We start from the raw sequence: 22,451 nt of genomic DNA, 5'->3' as shown, positions 1-22,451 counted from the left end.
TCATGGAGCTGCTCTTTAAATGAGAACATAACTTTTCTATGGATCCTTTTATATTTACAGTGATATGTGCAAAAAAAAAAAATATTCAGCCTAGCTCTGGAAAGCTTATTTGTTTGTTCAGACTACTGACCTATCTGGCAACCATTTTCACATGCAGTAAACATGGAGCTCAATTTCTTCATGAATTTTCAGAAAAGTGTTTGTATCAGGTGACATAGCCTGTGACCTTTCTATTTCTATGTTGTTAAAGCAGTCTGTGTCTCCTGACCTTCTAAGTTTCATAATTTGTACTCAAATTGTCAAAATGTTGTCATTTCTGAAAAGTACCTAATGTCGGTGGAAACCACAATAAGCAATATATTTTGCCAAGAAACCTTTCCATATTTAGCCAACTTTGCGAGTTATTGGCAAGATTGACAGATTAAAATAAATCTGAGGTTTTAGTTGAAGCTGCTATAGTGGGCAAGCCAGAAGGGAAGTTAGGGGGAAAAAAATCTGTGAAGTACTGCTTGAGCCTCTTTATCTTTTCCTCATCTTTCCTGATTTGCCTCAGAACAGCAAAAAGCTGTGATCACTGTCACTAATACAAAATTTCAAGGAGATGAAAAGCTGGAAAAGAAGTCTTTCAAATATGGGAAGATGCTACATATAGTACCTCCTGATTGCTTTGGTTAAGATGAGATTTCTACTTACAGAAGTCATATGATTAATTAAACTTAATGCTATGAACATGATTTGATTTAGATACCTCACTGACAAAAGGAGATGCTGTGTTTTTTGTCGTATGCAGGTACTCCCCAAAATGATGGCATATTGCTACCAGATTCTGACAGAACCAAACATCGATCCAAGGAAGAAAGATGGAGCTTTGCACGTTATAGGATCCTTAGCAGATATTTTACTGAAGGTAAGTGGGTAAATAAGTAAAATACATTTATGTTTGCAATTCTTACTATCAACTCAATTTTTCCAATAAAATGTGTTAGCGTATTAAAGTCTGGCTAGCCCACAGCTGTATTTATGAGATCGGTAGAAAGACTGCAACGTGCAGTAAGATTCTGAGGGTTTGTTTCTTTAAAAATATTTATGTTCTTTGCTGTTTTTTGGATTCCCATTTTATGTGCTGATTTGTGTTCTCAAGTTTCTCCAAATCTCTCTTTGTTTCCTGCTAAACCATCCCTTGGTCCTCTCCTGCTTTACTAATAAAGTGGAAGGCTGTTAAGAAAAACAAACAAACATTCCATCAATAACGATTATTATTCTTTAGAAACCCCTCCCAGCAGCTTGCACTATTGTGGCCTCCTTCTGGTTCCAGAAAAAAGTTTACTTAACATGTTGTAGGAATGTTTTGTCTAGCTTTACATCCTTTGTACCCTAGGATATGTTACTTTAAGATGTATTCCATCAGCCAGCTGGGAGTTCTGCAAATAAGTGGAAAGAGTGGAAATAAGAATTTCTATCCTTCCATTTTTTTATACACAGTATCTTCACAATTTGAATATACTTTTGGCCCACTCTGTTGATGTCCAGTATAGTAGTTTTTTTCCCTTACGTTTTTGTAGGCTGTGGAGTCCAAGTACACCCTCTTTCCACCTCAAAAGTAACAGCCAGGTATCACTTTTAGAACGAAAATGGAGGCTTGAGGCTTCTTCTTAAATAATGTAAAAAATTATTTTATTTGAGTTGTCTCTGTGCAGTAGGTTTCTTCATACAAAGCCTTGCAAGGCTAAAGGCTGAGTGATACACTTGGGTCGTAACAGCCCCAGTGCAGCAGTACAGTGCTAGGGGAAGAGTGGCTGGAAAGGTGCCCAGGAGAAAAGAGGGATGCTGGTTGACAGCCAGACAAACATGAGCTGGCCAGATGCCCAGCTGGCCAAGGAGACCAATGGTATCCTGGTCTGCAGCAGAAATAGTGGAGCCAGCGGAGTGAAGGAAAGTGATTGATTGTCCCTCTGTACTTGGTGCTGGTGAGACTGCTCCTCAAACACTGAGTTCAGTTTTGTTCCCCTTACTAGGAGGATACTGAGTTGCTGGAATATGTTCAGAAAAGAGCATTGAATCTGGGGAAGGGACTAGAAAATGAGTTATGAGGGGGGACTGAGAGAACTTGTGCTAGTTAAAAGAAGCTGAGGAAGGAGACACATTACTCTCTACAACTATTTGAAAGGAGATTGTAGCAAGATGGAGTTTGGTCGCTTTACTCTGGTAACTGGTGATAAGGCATGGAAATGGCCTCAAGTCCAACCAGGGGAGGTTTAGGTTGAGTATCAGGAAGAATTTCTTCAAAGAAAGGATGGTGAGGCATTGGAACAGGCCCAGTAAGGTATTTAAAAGACATATGTATGTGACACTTAGGAACATGGTTTAGTGGTGGACTTGGTAGAGTTAGGTGGATGGTATGATCCTAGTGATATTTTCCAACCAAAATGATTCATTCATGTTACAAGGAATGGTTTACCAACATTCTCTCTCTCTCTCTCTCTCTCTCTCTCTCTCTCTCTCTCCATGTTTTAGCCAATGTACCAATACATTATCTGAAATGGAAATACTGAAACATCAGTAACTTTTGGAATTTTTTTTAGATATATTGGATTATAAGTGGCATTATTCATGTTGGAGTATAACAGAAGGAATAGAATATTCTTTATGTTGTGAGAAGCCTTTCATTTTGATTGGAGTTTCATTTATCTCTGTCTTGAGAAAGAAAGGAATTTATTCCACTATACTGCTGCTATTTGGAATTTTCAGCCTTGAAACATAAGGTTGTATTTTATAAAAGAGTAGTAATCCCCAAAGCTGCAGTCTTCTCTCTACTATGAATTTCTTGTGTTTGGGATTTGGCACATTGAAAAATTCCATGAGCTGTTTCTACATAAAATACATACTTAAAAGTGTCTTCTGTGTGGTGAACTGACTAAGACATTGATCATAAGTTGCTCAAAAGCATAATGACTCTGGCTTATCCACCTGGTTCTCCACAGACTCCATTTGAGTGCAGGCAAACCTCTGAATTATGTACACCCTTCTCTGTAGGGTTTTTTTTTCTCAGTTCTTCATCTCCCTCTCTGAAGGTTTGGGAATGTATGTGGGGGAAAAATGATGAATAAATTAGTGAAATAGAAGTTTGATCACTTAAGATACATTTAGTATTGTATATTCACTGTCACCTCGTCTTATCTACTTAATTGTTCCTTCAGATTGTAACACAGTCCCTGGTATTATTTATTATTATTATTATTTATTAATAATGAATAATAATAATTTTCCTAATCTATTGGGTCTATAGGTGCTAGGAAATTTCCCAGTCTTCATGCTAGTGGTTCTGGTGTTATATGAATGTCTCGGGATTTGCCAAATTTGGAATATTGAAAAATGGTTTCAACTACATATCTGTATGCAGACAAAGAAATTTCTGTCATAAAGAAATACTCTTTCCATCAATAACAATATTAAAAGTGATATTTATGAATATGTAAAATATGTGAGCTGTTGTAATGTGTAAAATAATTAGCTGTAATGCTTATAGTAGTGGCAGGTCATTTGAATCTTGGATCTGTTTAATACTAAATTTTGATTTATTGTGAGCTGCATATATAACCCTTTCTAGGAAAACTGAGGATGCTAGGTTCTTCATCCTAATTAATGTTTAGGAATAAAAATCAGCTGGTAACATTGCTTTAGAGAAAATGAAAATTCCTGGTAGAATATTGTATTGTAAAAAGTAACGTAGAGTTGATTGTTATATGTGTAGATTTTTTTACCTGGCTTTGATCTTGAGGTCTGCTCAGTTAAAGGTACAAGATCCACATCTCTTCATATGTATTTCATAGACAAATGATTGTATTTTTCAAGATATCAAGATCTCCTAAATTTATTTTTATTTTCACCAACAGAAGAGTGTATTCAAGGATCAAATGGAGCTGATGTTACAGAATCACGTGTTTCCATTGTTCATGTCTAACCTGGGGTACCTCAGAGCTAGAGTAAGTTCACCAATAATGTCACTTTGCTATGCTTCTTTCCTTCGAGTTTAATTCTGAGTGTCAGTGAAAGAAGTAAAGCAAATATATTGTAAAATTTCAAATAGCTACCTTGTACAGTAATTTTTCAGCATTTTGACTTAAAAATTCAACTGTCAGTTACCTGTACTGTTGGAAGGTCTCTGTTACATTGTTGTTTACACCCTCAGACAGACTGAAGAGTTTCAGCAACGATTGTGACTGTTTTGTGATTATTTTTCATTAGTATCTCACTAACTAGAGTTGTTAGACAGCTAAGAATAGGTAACTTGAACAAAGAGTGTAGCTTGAACAAAAGGCACTAGTGCCCATCAATTGTAAACAAATGGTTAACTTTCTTTCATTTATTTTCTGATCAGAATGACTAGAATTATAAATGCCAATTATGCGCACACTGGATTTATTGGAATTTGGGGCAGGAAAATAAAGAACTCATTGTCTGTGAAAAACAGTTGTGCATTACTCTATGATTACATTGGAGTCAAGAAAAAATTAGTCCCTAACTTGCTTTTTTTTTTTTTCATGCAGTCCTGTTGGGTACTTCATTCATTCAGTGCTTTGAAATTTCACAATGAACTAAACTTAAGGAATGCAGTAGAGTTGGCAAAGAAGAGCCTGATTGATGATAAAGAAATGCCTGTCAAGGTGGAAGCTGCCATAGCTCTTCAGATGTTAATAAGCCACCAGGAGCAAGGTAGACTACAGTGATTCATCAGTTGTATATGCTGATGTATTTTTCTTTTTTTTGTTGATGATGATAAGATTTGTGCAGATTTATCTGAACGTTTTACCATCTAAAGACATAAATTCTGAAACATTATGTCATGTTTTGATAGCTTCACTTACTCATTAGCTGCTCTTTACATCTCAGAATTCTGATGTCAAGTTTTTATGTTGGTTTTCTGCACAAAAATCTGTATTGGAATATTTCACTTGATTAAGTAAATAGTGTTTGTCTTTCTTTTTCTTTAATGAAGTGAAATAACATACATTTAGGTATGAATTCTTTATAAGTGTGAGGGCATGTATTCCTCTGAAACAGTGGATATTTTCTGAAGATGGCTGTAGTATGTACAGTTTATTTACTCTGTTAGTCTGCTGGTTCTGTGCTATATAAGTGCTTTGGGTAGGGTTTTTTTTTGTTGTTGTTGTTTTTTTGTGTGTGTGTGTGAATTTTAATCTTTTTAAATTAGTTCATTCAAGAGTAGTCAATTACCTAGCAGTTTTGAGTATATTTGTGTTTAAGGATAGCTGACTTCACTTAATTTAAACTTTTTTTTTTTTAAGCTAAGGAATATGTGAAGCCATATGTAAGGCCAGTTATGCAAGAGCTCTTACACATTGTTAGAGAGACAGAAAACGATGATCTTACAAATGTAATCCAGAAGATGATCTGTGAGTACAGTCAGGAAGTAGCTACCATCGCTGTTGATATGACACAACACCTGGTAAGAGATGATACTGAAGTTACAGTCCAATCACAAGCATATGCCTGGTTTTGTAAACTTCTTATTTACTTTGAAGTGCACACTGTCAAAAATAATCCCTGCAAAGGTCTACCTATAGTATTCACCATAGTTTGCTTCTCAGTCTGAAGCATCTTTTAAAACCTTTTCAGAGGCTTTTAGGGATGCTGAATTTTGCCCTTGGTTTTATTGAGTCAAGTTCTATTTAACATTCAAAATGTTTTAAAATAACCAGACTTCAAAAAATAAGTTCATTTTCTATATTTGTTTTTCAAAACTAAGAAGTGTATTTTTTTATCACTGATAGCTCCTACAGATAGGGCATTGCTGGTTTTGCATTAGCTATCTTGTTTTTACTTGAACAATGAGTTGTCTTTTGAATGTCAAATTGGTTGTTTCTCTTTCATAGGCTGAAATATTTGGTAAAGTACTTCAGAGTGAGGAATATGAGGAAGTGGAGGACAAAACAGTTATGGCCATGGGTATCTTGCATACTATTGACACTATTCTAACAGTTGTAGAAGATCACAAGGAGGTGAGATTAGTTTTATATATCTGCTGTTTCCTTATGTCTTTCATTCATGACAACAACTGCTTCTGTGTATGTGTTGCATTACTTGATGCACATGAGTGAACATTTACTATAGCAGGATGTTGAATAGTACCAACCTCTGAGAAATTTGAATTTACTCTTGAAATTTGCTCTCAACAGGGAATTCATATCCTGAGCATAAAATCTTCAGCCCTTGTTCTTGTAAATACTTCATTGCATAGTTTTTACAGAGCGTTAAGTAGTTGTTAAGAAGTAGTATTTTGCATAAGGGTAACTTTTTGATAATGATGACACATATTTTGTTCTTCATTTGACAGTTTCTTAGGTAGGGTTCCTAGGAATTGGTCTTGTTGCTGTGGTACAAATCTACATTTCACATATTAAAGAGAAAAAGGAGATTGTTTCTGCTTGTAGCTGGCCGAGGTACTTCCGAGTAGGAAGTGACTGGTGAGAGAGACAAAGTCTGTCAGTAACTGAGCGCAAAAATACTTTGTCCTAGATTGTTTGCCTTCCTTTGATTTACAAGGAAAAAGTTCCATTGCAAATGTGAAATCTGATTAAAGCTTAAAACTTTTAGATTAAAACTTATAACTTTAAAAATGCATTAATTATTATATTTTTTGTGTGACCATCATGTTCCCATGGATTTTGAAACATCTTTCATTTCTTTACAAGATCTCCTTGTGTCTTTCGAAAGCTAGAATGAAATCTGGTAGCTAAACTGAGCATCAAGAGTGGTAGTGGAAGATCCTGAAGCGGATCTTCAGGTTTTAGCCTGGGAAAACCTTTGGAGTTGGAGTATTTATGGTATAAGCTTAGCAGTTCGTTTTCCTGCTGTGTGAAGAGCAAACTAAAATACTGTGCAGAATGCTCTTCTCAGGATTTTAAATCATTTTAGAAGTGGTACAAATGATATACAAATGACAAATGAAGCTGAAAACTCCTTAGAAATTCCTTTCCCTTTCATCATTAACTATGCAGAGAGCTTAGAGGATGATCATCTCTAAGCCACGTGTCTGAATCCGTTGCCTGAAGGTATGTGGATGAACCTGTGATCACATGCTTAAGCCCTTTGCTGGAAGGAAATGCAGGAAGCCTGACATTGTGTGAGATTTTGTGTTTAACGAATGCCTAGTGGCAATACCACAGGATGCCTATACTGGAGGTTTTACTTAGTGGCCATATAATTCTTCTAATTTGATTTCATTCATAAATGTAGTCTCTCTCTCCAGCACGACAAGGCCGAATAAGTTATCCTCTCAGCTTAAAACTGCTCGCTCCAACAGATAGCTACATAATAGCTTTTGTCTGGCTTCAGTGCAGTTTAATTCTCCCAAATTCTGCATGTTTCCCTTTTGTTGAGCCTGGTCTTCTGGGAAGCTCTTCATAGATCTCAAGCAAAAGCATCACTTCCTTTCTTTTTCTCAACCCATTCTTCTGCAAAGAATTTGGACTGAGGTTTTATTACCTCAGTCTGAGAACAGTGTTTGTGTCTTTACATTATACCCAGAAAAGGACAACAGGCAGTTTTTCACAAGATCTGTACAATAACCTTGAAGTTAGAATTCTTACAATAAGGAAAAGTGCCAAGTTGTAAAGTAATACTGCTTATTGAAAAATGGAGTACTCACACCACTGAGACCTTATTTCATAATCATGTGATCTATATTAAATTACTCCCTTTCTAGATTTTTAAACAAAATGCTTATTTTTTTTATTTTTTTTCAGATAACTCAACAGCTGGAGAGCATTTGTTTGCAGATCATTGGCCTTGTTTTGCAGAAGCACGTTATAGGTATTTTTGGGAGCTAATTTTTAGAAAAAGATTACAGGTTTTTACATGAAAAATCTTTAATTATTAATGACGTGTTGCTAATATGTTTTCCCAGTGTGTATTTGTAATGAGAAGCAATGCTCATGGTTGTAGCTATTGCTTACATAACACTTGTCTTAAAGTTTTTTTTCCAGTTTGTATTATTTTTATTTGTATTGACATAGTTACTAATTGCTGTCTTCTGATAGTTTCATGACACTTTGGATTTTAAGATATTTGCAAGTGAGACTTTTTTTTTTAAATGGTTGTATTTTACAAAATGTTTCTCCCTTCCAGAGTTTTATGAAGAAATTCTTTCCTTGGCATACAGCTTGACGTGCCAGATGATTTCACCTCAAATGTGGCAGCTTTTAGGTGTTCTCTATGAGGTTTTCCAGCAGGATTGCTTTGAATACTTTGCAGGTATTTACATTTTCACTTTGTTGATGTTTCAACTGTTTGAGAATTCGTCTCCAGAACCTGCCTTGCAAAGATTGCTTCCATGTAGTGCTTTGGTGTAGAGTGATCAGGTACTTGAGTTGTGCCCTGACCATCTGTTTAGTGTAGGAGTGTACCAGGAGCATATGTAGCTTGAGAATCATGTTCTAATCTGTCAGTATGGCCAGTTATTGTAGGACGTCCTGAACTCAAAGAATGCTGAGGTATAGGTTAACGAAAACTACAAATTCATAAATTAAAATGTCGTTCTGTTCTGTTTCTTCTCCTGAGAATGCCTACTGCATTGTGCACTTTACAAAGAATTCTGATAGAATAGACTTCAGCAATATTTGAATTTCCAGCCATGTCCACGAGTCTGGGTTAATGAATCCCATTATAGGATTGCAGCCTCATTGGATAGCAATTTTATTGATTAGTCTGTAATTTCTTTTTTATTTTGCTCTCCCTCTTCTGCAGATATGATGCCTCTCTTGCATAATTATGTGACCATTGACACTGATACTTTACTGTCTAACCCAAAGCATTTAGAAATCATTTACGCTATGTGTAAAAAGGTAAGGCTTCTGATTCTTACTGTTGTGCTAATCACTGGTACTTAATTATCAGATTAAAGTGATCTGAACATGCCAGCTAGTGGCCAGTCATTTCAGCATGATATGAAGTTTGGTCTCAGTTCCGAGTAGCCATAGCAGCTTCACACTTACACATTTTTCTGTTTCCCTTCTATACTCTTTCTGTCCTGCATAATAAAGCATTAGATCACACTGCAATTTTTTTCTCCTTTGGGGCATTATGAAGCCTTACATAGCTGTCTACTCATTTTTAAGAGACTCACGGGGATTTAATGCAATTGAGGATTCTGCTGTCCTGTCAGGTTTGATTGACACTGCCCATAGGGTTAAAACATACTGGGAAAAAGTTCCATGCATATGCACATGTACACAGAGAGATTATACACATCTTGTTTTTAATTCGAAGTTAGCCTAGAGATAAGTCCTCACTTTACCAGTCTGCTTATCTGCCACTGTCTATTAGAACTGAAGTCACAAAGAAAGAGAGCATGGAAAACATCAGTGATTCTTATAAATAACATTTTCTTTGAAAAAGAGAAACTGATAAAAGATATATAAATGATACTGAGAATAATAAAACACAACAAGAATTTCTTCTGAATTTTTAGATCCACAATTAGCCACCTAACCTCATTTATGTCCTGTAGAGATGAGATTTGTCATTCTTAATTTATCGTAAAACACAGTGTGAATATACATATATGCCATTTAGAGGTTTGATTTATGCATGTACAAAAGCACCAGCACTCATAGTTGACAGTGATGATTACTGATAAACTAAATTGCCATTTTGATTATCAGGTATTGACAGGAGATGCGGGAGAAGATGCAGAGTGCCATGCAGCCAAGCTTCTAGAAGTAATTGTTCTTCAGTGCAAGGGACGGGGTATTGACCAGGTGATGCATCTTTAGCAGATTTTCTCTTTTACAGATTTCCAGTGCTATGTGTATAATTCCTGTGGAAAGCAATTGGAATCATAGAATTTCAGGGAGATGTAATGTGTAGGAATGGGGGAAATACAGAAAAGTGTAAATAAGCTCATGGGATCTTGTACGTAGCTTTTTTGATGCTGAAGATGAGAGATACTTAGGCAATACCAGAGTATTGTAAACTGAGTGGTAAAGGTATAGTATGATGTGCAAGACTGCCACCATTGTTTTTTTTTATTATTTTTAAATGGAATCTGAAAGGGATTAAAGTGAATTGTATGCATTCTCACTGAAGTAAGAGTGTGGTGGAAGACTGATCACCACAATTCTGAATTAAAACAGTTGTAATCTGCACCAAAACTCGTAAACTGAACCATTCATAATGCTCCTTAAACTAACACAAAGCATAAACCTGCATATTAAAATATATGTAGATTTTTATTTTGTTGTGTAGAACTGTGTGCACACTTACTTTTGTCTGGAAAAAAAAACAACCCTCATTTCAAACTTTTGTAAGAAGTTTAACATCGTGTTGCATTTATTAGGAAAGGTTTTTTTCTTGCACATTTAGGTCATTTCAGTTTCTAATATCTGTTAATTTTTAAATTGTCTGTTCCAAGATGAGAATGCCCTTGATTTCATAACCTTTTGTTCACACTAAAATTCTACCAAATTACTCCAAATATTCTTCCCTGTGCCGAAAATAACATTGGCAATTTTTAACTCACAGAACAGTTGTTTTTGGGAAGATTTGTAAGCATATAATCAGGGGCTTAAAATACTTTTTGTGTTGGGAAGTGAATCATACGTATTCATAGGCTATACACGGGTTTCAGTTAGCCCTGGAGATCAGTTCAGATAAATGTGTTGAAAACTTTTTTATAATCTGGCAACATATATAATACCTGGTTATTTTTTTTCCTTCTTTGTTATACTGTCTCATATATATATGCCAGTGTATTCCACTCTTTGTGGAGGCTGTTCTGGAACGGTTGACAAGAGGAGTTAAGACAAGCGAGCTCCGTACCATGTGTCTTCAGGTTGCCATAGCTGCACTCTATTACAATCCTGACCTACTTCTGCACACCTTAGAGAACATCAGATTTCCACACAACCCTGAGCCCATCACTGCACAGTTCATAAACCAGTGGATGAATGACACAGACTGTTTTCTTGGGCAAGTACTGTCTTTTTGCATTTTAAAAGTCCCTAATTTCGACTTATATTCACTACTCTTCTCATCCATAGATGTGTAGATGCAAGATTCCCGGATTATTTGAAACAACATTTTTCCACACCAGGTCTTGTTATTATAATACTAATAGCAGTGTCCTAAGCATATTTAATTTTTCTTGGTCTTTGAGATACATGGGTGTACTGAATTTCCCATGTTGCAACAATACTAGAATACAATACAAATTCTATTTCAGAATTAAGTTCCTTAAGTACAGACTATCAGACTTGCTATTAACAAAAACTCAGACTAGAAATTAGGAAAAAAAATCTGTAATGTGAAAGTGAAACACTGGAACAGGCTTCCTAATGAAGTGATTGATGCCACACGCCTGCCAGTGTTCAGGAAGCATTGGACAGTGCCCTCATTAGTATGCTTTAACATTTGGTTAGCCATGAAGTGGCCGAGCAGTTGGACTGGATGACCTTTGAAGGTCTCTTCCCCTCTGTGTTCAAGTAGAAAACAGGCAATATGAAGGGAGAAAAAAATCTCTCCTTCGTTATAACAAAAGCAGTGTATATTATTACAAACATTCTGACCTTTTCTAGTCCTATGTATAGGAATTGTGTACAGCACATCCTAACATAACATCTTAACATAAATACACACGATTGTTTAGAGTTATAGAGGGGTTACTTGCTTTGATGACAAAGTAGGCATAAAGTACCAAAGTCCTTTATTTCTTTTGGAGCACCACTGGCTGAAAAATGACTTCTTAAATCTGTCTCTCCTGCCTCTTGTGATAATACTACCATTAATTTTTAAATTACTTTAGAATCTGCTGACTTTAGAAAAGAACGAGACTTTTAGTGTCAGGATTTCCGTGTACTCATTTTTTATGGCTGAAGAAAATTCCTTGATATTCAGCTCCTTACGTTGTCAGTTTTTCCTGTTACATACCAAATGCTGAAAGCACACAGAGATGGTATGAAAGCAGATATTCCCTATAGGTGGTAAACTTGTCATTCCTTTTTAAAAGAAATAAAAATGAAAAGGATTTATAGCCTTAAACAGTTCATCCAGTGAGAAGCTAGTGAGATCCAGAGGAGAAAAATACTGTCGAGCTGAATACTTTCCAACCTCAAGTACTTCTGTGTGCTACAGCTTAACTTTCTGTTCTTTTGTGTTGCATTTCAAAAAGCATTAGCTTCTGCAACTGCTGTTCAACTATATTCTTTTTTCAGAGATGAGACAAAAGTTGACAAAGCCTGTAAAGTGAAACACAAGAGATTATCATGCTAGTTTCTGCTCAGACTATGAACTTGAATGGCAGCTGAAGATCAAAATGTATCTCTGACGTGCTGCTACCAGCAGTGAAATAAATATCTGTAATGTTGCTTAAATCTAAAAATTGCTTTTCCTTCAGTGCTGCCTCCTCAGCAGGTGGCTTCTAGGATAGGGCTTTCTCTCTAATACTGCTTGTCAAACACTATGATGTGATGTAAGTGACTCCTCCCTTTCTCCCAGGAGGACAGGACTGCTTCTAGGAGACCATTTAATTTTAGTAAGGGTTATATGGGTCATCATCTGAAGAGGCTTAACTGAACAGGGATAGTTGCAAACACAATCTAGCTTCCTTGCTACCCTTCCTTGCGTCCACTGCTGCAGGTTTATTTTCATCAATGAAGACACTGATGAGCAACCCTCTCTTGTACAGCTCTTCCTTCCAGCTGTCAGTCAGTGTTATTTCAGTTTATTGCTTTCCAGCAGGAAGCAGCTTTAGGCTTAAATTCAAGTCAGTTGCTGTGATTACAGATCATAGAGAAATGGAAGAACGAAGTAGATCCTCCTCCAGGTGTGAACTTTACTGCTATTTCTTTATCAGCCCTGCAGACAGTCCGTGATTTACTGGTCGGTAACAGTGTCTCTTTATGATACTCACATCACATGACTCTCATATCCCTTTACCCTTCTACTCTTGTAAGTTCCTAGTGCCCATAGATCTTGTTCTGCCCAAGGCTGTGAGTGGGGTTGTCTGTGTGTGTGTGTGTGTGTGTGTGTGTATGTGTGTGTGTTCTTATGCTGGAGCCAGTGACATTTGCCAAAGTATGCAGTATTTCTTCTGTAGTAATTGTGAACTCCTGGAATGGAATCCATGGGAATAATACATCTTGGTGTGGGGGAAAGCAGTTAGGGTATGATAAGTAACTGCTCTTCCATGTTATTAAAAATATGGAAGCTATTTAAAACTGTTTAGAAATTTGAAATGTTAAAAATAATCAAGGCAAGATCTCAGAGCTTATTGCAAGACTGCATAAATTCAGTATGTCATCGTGGATATTACACATCTGTGAGTGTGTGCCCATATACCCTACTATACTCTGTTTATTTATTTCTAAGTATGTTTTCTATGAGTACTTCAAAGTGATTAAGGGCAAGGGACTGAAAAACCAATTATAGAAACATGTTCTTTGCTGCTTTACACCTTTTCCCTGGCAGCCTGAAATTTGGGCGAGATTTCTGCATGTCTTAGGCTTATTCTTACGCTACAAATCCTTCTGTAGCAACTAGGGTGAAAGGAAAATCTAACTTGTTCTTTAATCTTGTATTGGAAGAAGAGTATTAGCTGCAAAAGGTCCTGAATATCAGGAAGATCACAGAGTATGTTAAAACCAGACCTGCCCAGGAGTTTTGCATTGCACTGCCATGTGTGACTCCAAGTACATATGTTTAAAACGCCAGGCTTGATATGTCTGTGGGGCAGCAGAGTGCATGATTGCTAGGGAGGACTACTGAGCAAGTAAGTACACATCTCAAAGGACAAAGTAAGGAGAATTGTATCCAGGCTGCTTTGTGCAGCCAAAAGGATACTGAAATATAGAGTCTTTTGCTAGCAAAGGAATGGTTCCGAAACTATTATTTGCTGTTAGAAAAATATGTAAATGACATAAAATTCTGCTTTGCTTGTTCAGTCCTGTTGGTGTTTGATACAGCTGTGACATTGGATTGCTGAACTTCAGGCATATCCTGCTGTTTTTCTGTGCTGACACATGGATGAAACAAGTCTCCTTCTGGCTTAGGTTCACTAAGGATGGCTCAATGCCTGGTTGTCCTGCTGAGCCTCCTAATAACATGCTCATTCTAAAGGCATGTGCTCGTTCTTACAACTTCTCTGATTAGATGCTTGAAAATGGAGCATGATAAATATAGTGCACTTTCTGGCTATTTGGGGTACTTCCTAATCATGATTCCCATTTACACAACAGTGCATAAATCTTCCACTTAATATTAGCTGTCCAGAAAAGATGATTTAATATGAAGCTAAGACACTAATTAATTACTATAATTTTAAAATTATTTGTCCTGTTGTGTTTTGCAGTTTGCACTATATAACAGTGGCTTTCTCAAATGGTAATTCCACGTGTCATTAACGACTCAGTTGCACATATACATGAAAGAAGTCTTATTGCTTCCCCATATCAAGATGCAGTTTAGAAGTCTTTCACATGCATTAACGGAGCTTGGGTCAAACTTGCATGAAGGTGCTAACAGAGAGAGAACATAGAGAAAGTTCTTTCCTTTTTGAACTTGCAGTAAGGATAACTGTTCCCCAGAAAGCTGTATTTCATTCATGGGTGGCATCATCTTTAGATAGAATTTTTGTCTTCTCAATCTTGGCATGTGAGCAGGGGGTGGTGAGTTCATTTTCAGGACAAACTGGGAGGAACTAGAAAGTTTCAGTTTTTTCACATAACAAAGGTGAAAGCAGACTCTCCTCCCCTGACTCAGTTTCCTTGGTTGCTTTGGACGCCCTCTTCTGTGCTTGATTCCTTTTGAAAAGGAACTACTGTAGCTTGCAGTGGTGGAAGGACAGTCTTTGCCTACTTGCATTTTGGTACTTTATCAACAAGTGTAGCGTAGCAGCCAAACCCAACATGACATTTTATCATTTGATACGCTAGTTGATTTCATTTTTCTTGGAAGGATCACAACGCTATACATGGCTGTATATAATTCATCTTGCTGGAGCTGCTTGTCCTATAGAAAGTTAGGGCAGAAGATGTCAGTATCAAACTTACAAGTTGCTAATAGCAAAAAAACACAATTTTAGAGAAAAGTAAAGCACTGGTAGTACTTACAGTAGAGGAGGACCAGCAACTATCTGTAGAGTCAGTTAAATATTTTTGCACTTATTGTTTTCAAATGGTTTTTATATCTGGAAGTGAAAAGTGATTACTTTAAGAGCATAGATTCTTACCTTGTTTCCTGGCTGAGACCACATACAGGTTTTTTCTGCTGTTAATTTTATGTTTTTCTTTCTCTTAATTGCTTGTCATGGAATCAGCCTGCAATGTCTTTGTTTTCCTTCTTCACTCTTGCAACTTGTTGGTCGATGATTGCTGTTGTTATTAATTTTTAAATCTTTCATAGCAGTTAGTTTCCCTGGTAATTTCTTATTGTTGACACGAAGCATATTTACATTACAGTTGGTTTGTTCCCCTGGAAGTCTACACATTTGCAGGTTCCCTGCTGAGACATACTGCCTGCTGTTCTTGATGTTATACAGTCACTGTTTTCACTGCACTTAGCAACGTGTCTCAAGTTAGTGTCAGAAACTGAATGTATAATACAGCCATTCTGATGGACTCTTCATAAACATGCTTAAATACAGCTAGCACTGTATCATTCCATAAAAGCACCCTGCAATTCAGTGTGGTCCTGCTTGTCATTACTCTTCACTAATAGCCTTTTTTGCTGATTTCAGTCCTTGCTGCAGTAGTCCTGCCAAAGCCAAAGCAAATTGATTTTCCATTCTACTTAATAATGATAATCTTTATCAAATGGTTTATTAAAGACCAGACAGTCTACCTGATTATTTAACTATTTTCTTTATCGTTACAAACTTGGCATTTGTTAATCACGGAATCATAGAATCACCAAGGTTGAAAAAGACCTCTAAGGTCATCCAGTCCAACCTATCACCAAGAAACAGTTCTTCCAGGAATTTGGACATTGCTTGACAGGTATTTAATTGTTATTAGACAAGTACTTTCCAGTGGGAAACCTGCATTCAGAACAGAAGAAATTACGTGATTGGGAGCTTTGAACATAAACTTTGAAGACTGTCTTCTGCCATGTCAAGTGCCAGCACATTAATACTCCTCGCAGTGAAAATCTGGTTTTGTTTAATGTTTGTGTCGTTTTAGACTCCATGACAGAAAGATGTGTATAATAGGACTGAGCATCCTAATGGAATTACAGAACCGACCGCCTGCAGTTGATGCTGTGGCTGCTCAGATTGTCCCTTCTATCCTCCTCCTCTTCCTGGGCTTGAAACAAGTTTGTGCCTCACGAGAACTCACAGAACACGAGGATCATGCTAAAGATGAAAAACACGTTGCAGAAGATAATGGTAAAATCTCCCCTTTTCACATTGTGGATTTTGTCTGGATTTAATTAAAAGGGGGTAAGAAATTGCAGTTCACTTCTAAGGCTCATTAGTCTGCTGAAAATAAATAGGTTTATTGAGTGCTTGTAAGATCACCTTAGAAATGGACTTTTCCTCCCAAGATGTAATCAGAATGTTTCAACATATCGTAGGGAAGAGTTTGTGAGAGGTTAGTGTTGGTAGAAAAGTAGTAACAAAAGTTGCAAATTCACTCTTGTGCATTGTGAAGGTATTCAATCTTCTAGCATAGGCAGCAGGAAGTTTCCAGGGCTCCAGTGGCTTTATTCTTGATTCCTGGAAAGAAGCTGTTCCTTGTACCCAGCTATTCTAAAAACCTATTCTAGTGCATTTTAAAGGAGATCCTTGCAGCTCTTTGTCTGGATGGAATATGGCACGCAGTGGTTTGCAAACTGGAGGCAACAGAGGTTCCTGGAGTAGAAAGACTTCTTATTGCTATGGCTGGCAGAAGGGAGAAAACATCAGAAGAGTGCACTGCTGTGAGAGCTGTGGGAAGTGAATTTTGCTCAGCATTGCAGACAGATAGGTGTGGGCCTTATTTGATTTGGAACAGGAGATGGCTGGAGGTCAGAAAATCGGTGGGTTTCAGTAGATTATATAATCCATTAAAATTTCACGTGATTATTCCATAATGGAATTACAGAATTCCTCAAAATGGGGAGGAGTACATACAGTGTGATTCTGTCCCTCTGCTTGCTGCAGATTCGGTCATTTTATACTTTTTTTTTAATCCTATTAACACAGGAAGAGCTGAAGGTTTAGAACTGGAGGGGATTTTTTTTTTTAACCTCAGTTATAAGTCAGAAATATCTTTCCTTAAATGAGAAATGGCAGTGTTTGGAGTTGCATGTTGGAATTGCATGTAACTGAGGATGTAATAATTGTTTTATAAACAGAATGGAAGGTAGAGCTGTGCAAAAGATGGAATTTTGTTTGGATAAAGATAGTGATGGGAGATTCTGTCAAAGGTAAATTTACACAAATTGTCTTAGATTCTATAATGAAGAAGAAAATATAAATAAATAAATACAGAAAATATAAATGAAGAAAAAAGATGTCAGTTTCACACTCTCCAGGTGTTCTTAGAAACAAGTTGAACAGAAGATCTGGAATATATGAAACATTTCAATAGCTTAGTTGTTCCAGTTCTGAGATTTGGGGGGAATGGATGCTATTAGAGGATCTTCTTTCCAACCTGAAATGAGATTTATTAGTTGTTCTTCTTTCGTAAGTCATTGTTTCCCAGGACTTTTTAAACTTTGCTTTATAAAACACATAAATGCTTTTGCAGAAGAGATACCAAGTGATGAGGAGGAGACAAATGAAGTGAGCCAGGCAATGCAAGAGAACCACGGTGGAGGTGGAGAAGATGATGATGACGATGATGATGACGATGACTGGGATGAAGATGCATTGGAAGAGACAGCTCTTGAAGGGTTCAGCACACCTCTTGACCTTGAAAATGGTGTTGATGAATACCAGTTTTTCACACAAGCACTTTTAGGTATGTGTGTGCCAATGGGTAGAATGATGGGATATTATGAAATAGCTTGGCTGTCGTCATTGGGAAAAGCTAAAATAAAATAGGGCTAGTTTTTAGTAGTAATTTAGATTATTGAAACTGGAAATCCTTTTTAATGTAAGTCCTATGATTCTTTTGTTTGTTTGTTTGCTTCCCGACACTGCAAGATATAGATGGCAGTAAATAAAGCTAGAGATTAATTGTCTCCATGTTGTCATTAAGAACTTTTCAACTACAACCTAAAAAAGTGAAACTCAGTCACTAGAGGGACTCATTATGTACATACAAACGTCTGTCACTTTCTAGATATTAAAATGATAATGGAAAATTTGTTTTCTCCCTTTCCTGTTTGTCTAGTCCTGCTGCTTCTAGTTTTGATAAGAATCTTCAGTTAAAAGATTCACTTCATCATTGTCTGTGAATAACAGCCTCACTGTTAACTCACTGTTTCCAAAAGCAGAGGATGTAATGAAGTTCCCCCAAAATAGATTGTTTACAGTGGGGATTCTGTGCTGAGAAACTGACAGCAATACTGAGTCTATTCTTCTGAAATTACCTTGCAATGTAAGCTGATAATCACTTTCCATCCATTCCTTTTCTGACAGCGGTGCAGAGCCGAGATGCTGCCTGGTACCATTTGCTGACAGCACCACTGAGTGAGGATCAGAAGAAACAGCTGCAGGAAATTTATACGTTAGCAGAACAGCGGCGAAATGCTGCAGGTGAGTCCCTTCTCTGAGGCCATTTCCAGTGTTGCAAGGATGGTGGAACTGCGTCTAATCTGTAACAACAGTATGAATCTCTGTACTTATCATAAGTCCTACAAGGGGCTTGAGAAGCACGGGTAGGATATTGTGCTTGTATTATCCTTTGCCTGGAAGTGTGTGCCATTCTGATTACCATTGCTTATAATTAATTGCCCTGTTTTTGACATATGCTACTGCTAGAACAGAGTATCAGCTTGTTTTGCACAACCTGACATTTGCCATGAAAAGCAAATTAAGGCAGTACCTCACTGTCAGCCTGTCACTGGATGAAGATTACTGTCAAACGTTGTGTTTAACAGCTTTCTTACTTTTTAACTGCCAACACTGCCTTCACAGACAGTCAGTGTCCTGTTTAGGGTATTTAGAACACTTGCATCGTGGAAAAATAAATTCATGTTCAATCAAGAAGCATGTAGAGCAAGATACAGTTGTTCTGTGGAGGATGAGTTTCTCCATTCTCTCGAAGTGTGTGATTATGCATTTATAGAAAAACTAGGTGTGGTGTAATTTATTACTGTCACTGCAGTTTGGAAACGAAAGTTTTTTATGCAGCCTTGTATTGTTAGATGAGGACTATTACCTCTGGCAAAAGTGTGCTCTACGAGCTATTCTCACGTCCTTTCTCTTCTCTGAATTCTAGAGACTAAGACAATAGAACAGCAAAGTGGCTACACGTTTGACAACAAAGGACTGATCACAGCGTTTAACTTTGCTGGAAGTACTCCTGGTGGAAACTGAAGGATCAGCTATGAAGGTCAATGAGAAGGGTTTCATCATTACATTTTCTTAAAATCATCATGACTTCTGAGTGATAGGGGAGGGTAATTTAATGCTGCTGGAGGTTTTCTGGAATATAGCAGTATGCTTCCCCCACCAGAATGCTTTTTCTAACCAGCTACTGTAATTTACAAATTCTTGTGGTGTTTTTATAATTTGATGGACTGAAAAGGAAACATTTGTCCTCAAGGAACCTGAATGACTGGGAGGGGCCAGGCTGCATCTAATTGAGTTGCACTTCTCAGGTTTTTGCTGTGCAGAATTGATAGATTCATATGGATAACAGTGCCTTCTGTTGTACATGGATTGCCTGAACAAATGGATATTTGAAGTGCATTATAATTTTTTTTAAGTGTAAGAACATTTCTTGGAAACACTGTAAGCCTTGGTTCCATGTTTTCCCATCATCTGCTTTTTAATACACCATTTAACTGTTTGTTGGTTGTATAGCCGTTGCTGGATTCAGAATATGATCTATCTTCCCAATTTGGTGCAGGCCAAATGTGAATAGGGAAGTGTCTGCAGGAGGTGCAGAGCATACACTGGTTGTGTCAGAGTGTCTTAACAAAATGGCAGATTTTTCCCTTGATGTAGTGGTCTTAAATTATTTCTCTTAGCTATGGAATTAACTCACTTGAGTTATGATGCAGATGTGGCAGTTGGATACCTAAATCTACACTGACATTACCTTCTGCCTGCACAAGTAGCACAGCCCTCTCATGTAGATATGCTACATGACAACTTTTTATTTCCACTATTTGTGTTGGGCTCCTACAACCTGATTTTCTGTTTTTATTCATTCATTACCATTCCAGTGGTAGCACTGAATGCATAAAGTGGTACAAAGTATTTACAGTATTTTATTTATCTCGATAGAAGAAGAACAGTTCTGGACTTGCTTCTTACTGTTACACTTCTGTGATAGAATTTCTGGTCTGCATTCCATTTGGCTGTTCTTGTTCAATGCTGAAATTTTGTTATCTGTCAGATTTTTTTTTTCTTCCTGAATTTTGAAGGCTGGTTTCTCATAAATTGAAACATATGTAATAGTTGTGTTTTTTTTTTTTTTTGTGAATATGTTCATTTAGTGAGAAATTTGGCATTATGAGAAACCGATAGCAATACTAGTTTGAGTGGATGCCCCTTCTCTAGACCTGTTGGGGTCTCAATGATGTAGCCAAAATAAAGCAGGGTGCTGTAGAAGTGAAGTTTGAATTGGAGATAAGCTGCTTAGTCCAGATTTTGTCTCTTATGTGATAATTTCTGTAAGACTTAAAAATATTTACAAAGCAATTTTAAGCACACACTGATGATGTAATTCTTCAGAGCATTGACCCAACTGGAAATTTGTAGCCCTTCCCCGTACCTTATCAGATTTTCAAGGATTGTAGGTAATCACAGATGGCTGACCCTGCAGAGTGCTGAAGCATTTTTTTTTTCAATGTCAGAGTAATTCTAATTCAGTCTGATCGACGTGAAGCTCTCTGTGCCTTGGCATCAGGAGAAGGCCATAGCATTGCTGCCTTTTCCTTGCCCCATACTCTGTAATCTTCTCAGTCTTGCATTCATGGTACAGAAGGTTCCACTCTGTTTTCCTTGTTCCTGCACTTTGGTGTGAGACTTAATTCCAGCACTGCTCTCTGATGCAGCTTTTTTTTTTTTTTCCCACAGTGGCTGCAGTGTAAAAGTGGTTCACGTAGGCTTTTCACTGCTACTATTCACTTCATAACTGAACAGTGCAGATTCCCCACTTTTAGGTCTGTTGTACATACAGAAAACTGAGAGAACTCCAGGGTATGTATTTTCACAAATGACAAATACATTGAACTGTGTTGGACAGGCTCTTACAAGTTGAACAGCAGAGGGCACGAAGGCCAGGAGAATCACAGGTCACTTTTGCTGATTTATGCCTGGAGGTATATTTACTAAACAATAGGATGGTATTGCATCCACTTGGTTGGTGAAATTTTCTCAGAAAATGTTGAAGTTTTTTAAATCTTTACAAATGTAAGAAGCATTTTTTGGAAGTTAAAGATATGAACAACTCCTATCTGACAACTGAAGATAAGTATTAGGTGGGTAAACCATTATTATTTTATTTAAAAAAGAGATCATTGAACAGAGTTTCTTTCAAAACCTGACTTTCCCTTCTACGCTGGCATGCAGAGTAGAAGGGGGAATTATTTTTCTTCTGCTAATAAGGTTGCTTGCACAATCACAAGTTAATAGTTAGAAGTTAATGTATTCAAGGAAAAACCTGCTTTTGCATAGCATCATCTCTGTGTTACTCAGCTGAACTGTGGCTGCTCCCTGGTTCTGCTTCTTGTATACTTTTCAAGTCAACTGCCAGGAAAATTTCATCCAGATGTTTCTTATAAGGGATTTAATCAGCTGCATGGAGTCAGGAATCTTTGTTGTCCATTTTGCAGTGGGGGTCAGAGATATCTGAGGGGATGGCATGTAGAAAGGTTAAATGCCCTTCCCTTCCCGGGAGATTCATGAGCAAATGTTTCTACTGGCAAAAGCAAATGTTAATTATTTCATTTCTTTTCATGAAAAAGGATTCCACCCAAAAAGATTTACTGGGCTCTAGCCTCCACTTTAACATATGGTTCTCTTTTAACATGATAAATATCCGTTTGTACATGATCATAAATAGGTAATGGATTTTAGGGATTTCTTTCTGAGTTGTGTCCAGCTTTGTACTACATTAAAAAGAGAGTAACACAAACATGCATTACTGTCTGACTTTCAAGCCAAGGTAATAATGGGATATCGCATACCAGCGTTGGCCAGGCAAACATGATGGCCACTGGAAGCGTAGAGAATCGTGAACGTACTGTAAGAGAAATTAAAGAAATGGAAAAAAGAACAAAAAGAAGACTGCTAAGAACTGACCGGTGTCGCCCCAGGCCTGTGTGTTCCACAAGTG

The 22,451-nt window shown here is 37.2% G+C and overlaps 1 protein-coding gene across 1 annotated transcript in view; it reads left to right on the top strand.

Annotated features, from left to right (window-relative positions):
- Nucleotides 1-22,250, top strand: part of IPO8 (importin 8) — a 41,621-nt gene extending 19,371 nt beyond the window's left edge. Inside the window, exons 12-25 of the mRNA XM_065742640.1 lie at nucleotides 791-907; nucleotides 3,894-3,983; nucleotides 4,548-4,713; nucleotides 5,307-5,467; nucleotides 5,895-6,020; nucleotides 7,767-7,833; nucleotides 8,149-8,274; nucleotides 8,767-8,864; nucleotides 9,684-9,779; nucleotides 10,769-10,989; nucleotides 16,194-16,399; nucleotides 17,745-17,957; nucleotides 18,581-18,697; nucleotides 19,383-22,250. Of these exons, the coding sequence (XP_065598712.1) occupies nucleotides 791-907; nucleotides 3,894-3,983; nucleotides 4,548-4,713; nucleotides 5,307-5,467; nucleotides 5,895-6,020; nucleotides 7,767-7,833; nucleotides 8,149-8,274; nucleotides 8,767-8,864; nucleotides 9,684-9,779; nucleotides 10,769-10,989; nucleotides 16,194-16,399; nucleotides 17,745-17,957; nucleotides 18,581-18,697; nucleotides 19,383-19,480 (1,902 nt within the window). The 3' untranslated portion in view covers nucleotides 19,481-22,250. The remainder of the gene's footprint in view (nucleotides 1-790; nucleotides 908-3,893; nucleotides 3,984-4,547; nucleotides 4,714-5,306; nucleotides 5,468-5,894; nucleotides 6,021-7,766; nucleotides 7,834-8,148; nucleotides 8,275-8,766; nucleotides 8,865-9,683; nucleotides 9,780-10,768; nucleotides 10,990-16,193; nucleotides 16,400-17,744; nucleotides 17,958-18,580; nucleotides 18,698-19,382) is intronic.
- Nucleotides 22,251-22,451: the final 201 nt, after the last annotated feature.

This window comes from Cyrtonyx montezumae, unplaced genomic scaffold (assembly GCF_038088225.1).
Source record: "Cyrtonyx montezumae isolate F1298 unplaced genomic scaffold, pur_monq_1.0 scaffold_3, whole genome shotgun sequence".
NCBI classification, from domain to species: Eukaryota; Metazoa; Chordata; class Aves; order Galliformes; family Odontophoridae; genus Cyrtonyx; species Cyrtonyx montezumae.
Note: the sequence above shows the minus strand (reverse complement) of the source record. Positions and strands in the feature narration are given on the sequence as shown.